This window comes from Prosopis cineraria, unplaced genomic scaffold (genome assembly GCF_029017545.1).
Source record: "Prosopis cineraria cultivar Desert tree isolate PC_DT_omini unplaced genomic scaffold, ASM2901754v1 PC961, whole genome shotgun sequence".
In the NCBI taxonomy this organism is placed as follows: Eukaryota; Viridiplantae; Streptophyta; class Magnoliopsida; order Fabales; family Fabaceae; genus Prosopis; species Prosopis cineraria.
This window is the reverse complement of record NW_026556286.1, coordinates 19,661-22,629: the sequence shown is the minus strand read 5'-3', so window position 1 is coordinate 22,629 and position 2,969 is coordinate 19,661. Positions and strand designations below refer to the sequence as shown.

General features: G+C 30.9%; 1 protein-coding gene across 1 annotated transcript; it reads right to left on the bottom strand.

Moving 5' to 3' along the window:
- Nucleotides 1-535: 535 nt before the first annotated feature.
- On the bottom strand, nucleotides 536-2,010 carry LOC129298920 (protein PLANT CADMIUM RESISTANCE 2-like). The gene is given in 5 exon segments (XM_054937366.1): nucleotides 536-618; nucleotides 693-773; nucleotides 776-892; nucleotides 1,004-1,075; nucleotides 1,933-2,010. Coding segments are annotated over 5 exon segments (423 nt in total). The 5' UTR covers nucleotides 2,003-2,010.
- Nucleotides 2,011-2,969: the final 959 nt, after the last annotated feature.

Sequence of the window (2,969 nt, the reverse complement as noted above, 5' to 3'; positions counted from 1 at the left end):
GCACCACATTACCCAGAATACCCGCTGATGGGGTAAAAAATAAAGAAATGGAGAAGATATTATGTTGGAATGAGGAAAGTATGGAGATGGTGAAAACTCTACTCGGAAAAAGGATATATACAGAAACTAAAAACAAATCATATATTTATATTAATTAGCTCTCCCATCCCTCTCTTCAATATCCACACATTAGAACTCACTTCTTATATTATATGTTAAACCTACTCTCCCAATTAACACATTCATCATGAAACACACATTTCCATTTATTACATGAGCCACATACACCAAGAAGACCCGCACAGCCTCTTTCATAGATATCATATAATTACCATATATTCATGAAACACAGACGTCAAGATAACTCATGACACAGCACTAAATCTTCACTTATTCACAAAACCATACAAAAACTAAAAGACTCACAAATAAAATATTAAAGAGACAATATTTAAGTTTACTTATTTCCGCTATATGTCTAAGAGTTATAATATCATAAGTCATAACCAAGAGAACCCCATCAACGGATCATAAGTTAGCGGCTCATGCCACCTTGCACCACCGGAGCTGTCACTGCTACGGCGCCGGGAGTCTGCAATTCCACATTTCCTTGCCATCCTTCAAAGAGAACGTGCAATAATTAATTAAAAGAGTTAATTAAAATAAAATCTTAGTTAAGATTAATTAATTACCCGCAGACATATCGAATCCACGAGCTTTGAGCTCGCGATACTCCTGGCAAAGCGCCATGTAAGGGCAGAAGCTACTCACATTTCGCTGCCTTCAATCTTATATAGCTTCCTTAACTTTGTGCGATAAATGCATGAATAGAATGACACAAAATGCGTAAAACCACCCAGTATGTAGAATAGTGCTCCTTGCAGAAGACAACCTGCCAACATTTACATGAGAAAAATTAACCATTCAACAGTAATTACATATATATGCACAACAAGACATTGAACATGAGTAAAACAAATGTAACACAATTAAAGTTAATTACTGGTTGCTCCTCTATCTACGATCTCTGCAATTCTTCCGAAGGTGATGCATGGGCACCAGAAAGTGATGCAACCTATTCATTTGAGGGAAAATAAAAAGGAAAGTTTACCAGGAAATGTCACCAAATGTTTGTAGACAGAAGTTGTTTGATACCAACAGGATAGAAATATTTTTATACATTAATTATCATCTTATCTTAATGTCAAAGTCAAAAGTTTTTTTTTTAATGTCATTATGAGAACAACTCATTCCAACATGTTAGCTTGTTAGATTTGAGTGCCTTTTAAACTTATAAACTTCACTTTATATACTTGTAAAGTTTCCTGATATAGGGCCAGGACTCATAACACTATATTCAGTAGCCACATGCCGATCCTAATAACAACATTCCACGTGCCGATACTAATAACAACATTCCTTGGACGACCAAATGTCTCTCTCACTCTTTTGTGTGTGACAGCATGAATGTTACTCCCTCCTATCGGCTTCATAATATAAGGCATTATACTGGTAATCACTTTGAGGTTTTAAGAAAAAATTATCTGAAACCTTGATTTAAAAAAAACATGAATTTTTTCAACTATATCCGCATTAAATTATCTATATAAGTGCTTTAATAATGACAATTAAAATTTTAAAAATTATTTTTTAAGAGAAATAATAAATGAAGTAAAGATATAGTTGAAAGAAAAATTATAAGAACTACTCAAGTATTTTGGATCAAACAGAACTTCTAGAAAATATTACGGTCTCCCCATGCACGCATGCAGTAGTAGCTCAACCATTTTAAGCTGTGTAAGTTTTATGAACCATTGTTTATATCATTTTAGTGAAAAGTACGTTTGATCAGTGTCTTAATATAGTATTGATGCATACCATACGGAAGGCTCGAGGACGATATAGTGAGGAGATAAGATAAAGATAACTTACAAGCTTCACAGTCGGAAAAGCATCCGCATAAGCCAGAGGACCAAGAACTTAACTGAGGTTTCTCTGCCATTTTTATGAACTGATGATGAGTTTGATTTGTAGAAGTAATGGACAAAACTTGTGTACTTCCTTTCTTAAATAATGGAACAACAAATTTGAAATGTCACTTAAGGATCTCTGTACAAGGTATTCATTACATTTCAAGACCTTATGTAAGTGGATTGTGGAAATTAGAGCCGCACGATCCCCTTCGAACATTTCTGTATCTCATCAAAATTATTGCTTGTGTTTTCAAAATTATTATTATTATTATTATTATTTCTCTATGTTACAGGACTTTCTAAATAAATAAGTTGTGAATCTAAAGCATTTTTATGATATCTAAGATCATGCTGTAATTTTTAGAATAATTAATTATAATTTTTGAAGGCTTCAATGATAATATTATAATCCTTCACAAAAATTGTTTTTATCATTTTTTTTTTAATTTTCTGCGTGTCATTATATATCTTACGGTTCCTGGACGTCATTAATATAAGGTATAGCTAATGTAATTAATTTTTTCACTTTTAGTTTTTTATTTATTATGGCTTGAATTCCTAGATAGCAGTTTATTATAATTATTAATTTTAAAGAAAGACAAAATTTAAATGTTACATATTTTTTAAAATAATTTTAAGGATAGAATTTATCATCTTTAATAAACATGAATTTGGTTAAATTTATCTTATGTTAAGTATGGGAGTGAGTAATATTTAGGTCTTACAAAATAATATTTTTTTAATAAATTTTATACTATATATAAATATATTTAGATTACTTGCTACATCATTGTAAACATTATCTACTAAACTTTATAAGATATGTTATTGTGAACATTGACATTTAATTAAAAGACGACAATTAACAAGTTGTGGGACAGACTTAAACCCAAGAAGTTCGCTTTTATAATCGTTATGTGGTATGATGATAGATTACTATTATTGCCACATATACTACTATTTCATTTTGTTAGCATATTTATTAGTAAAAAAATT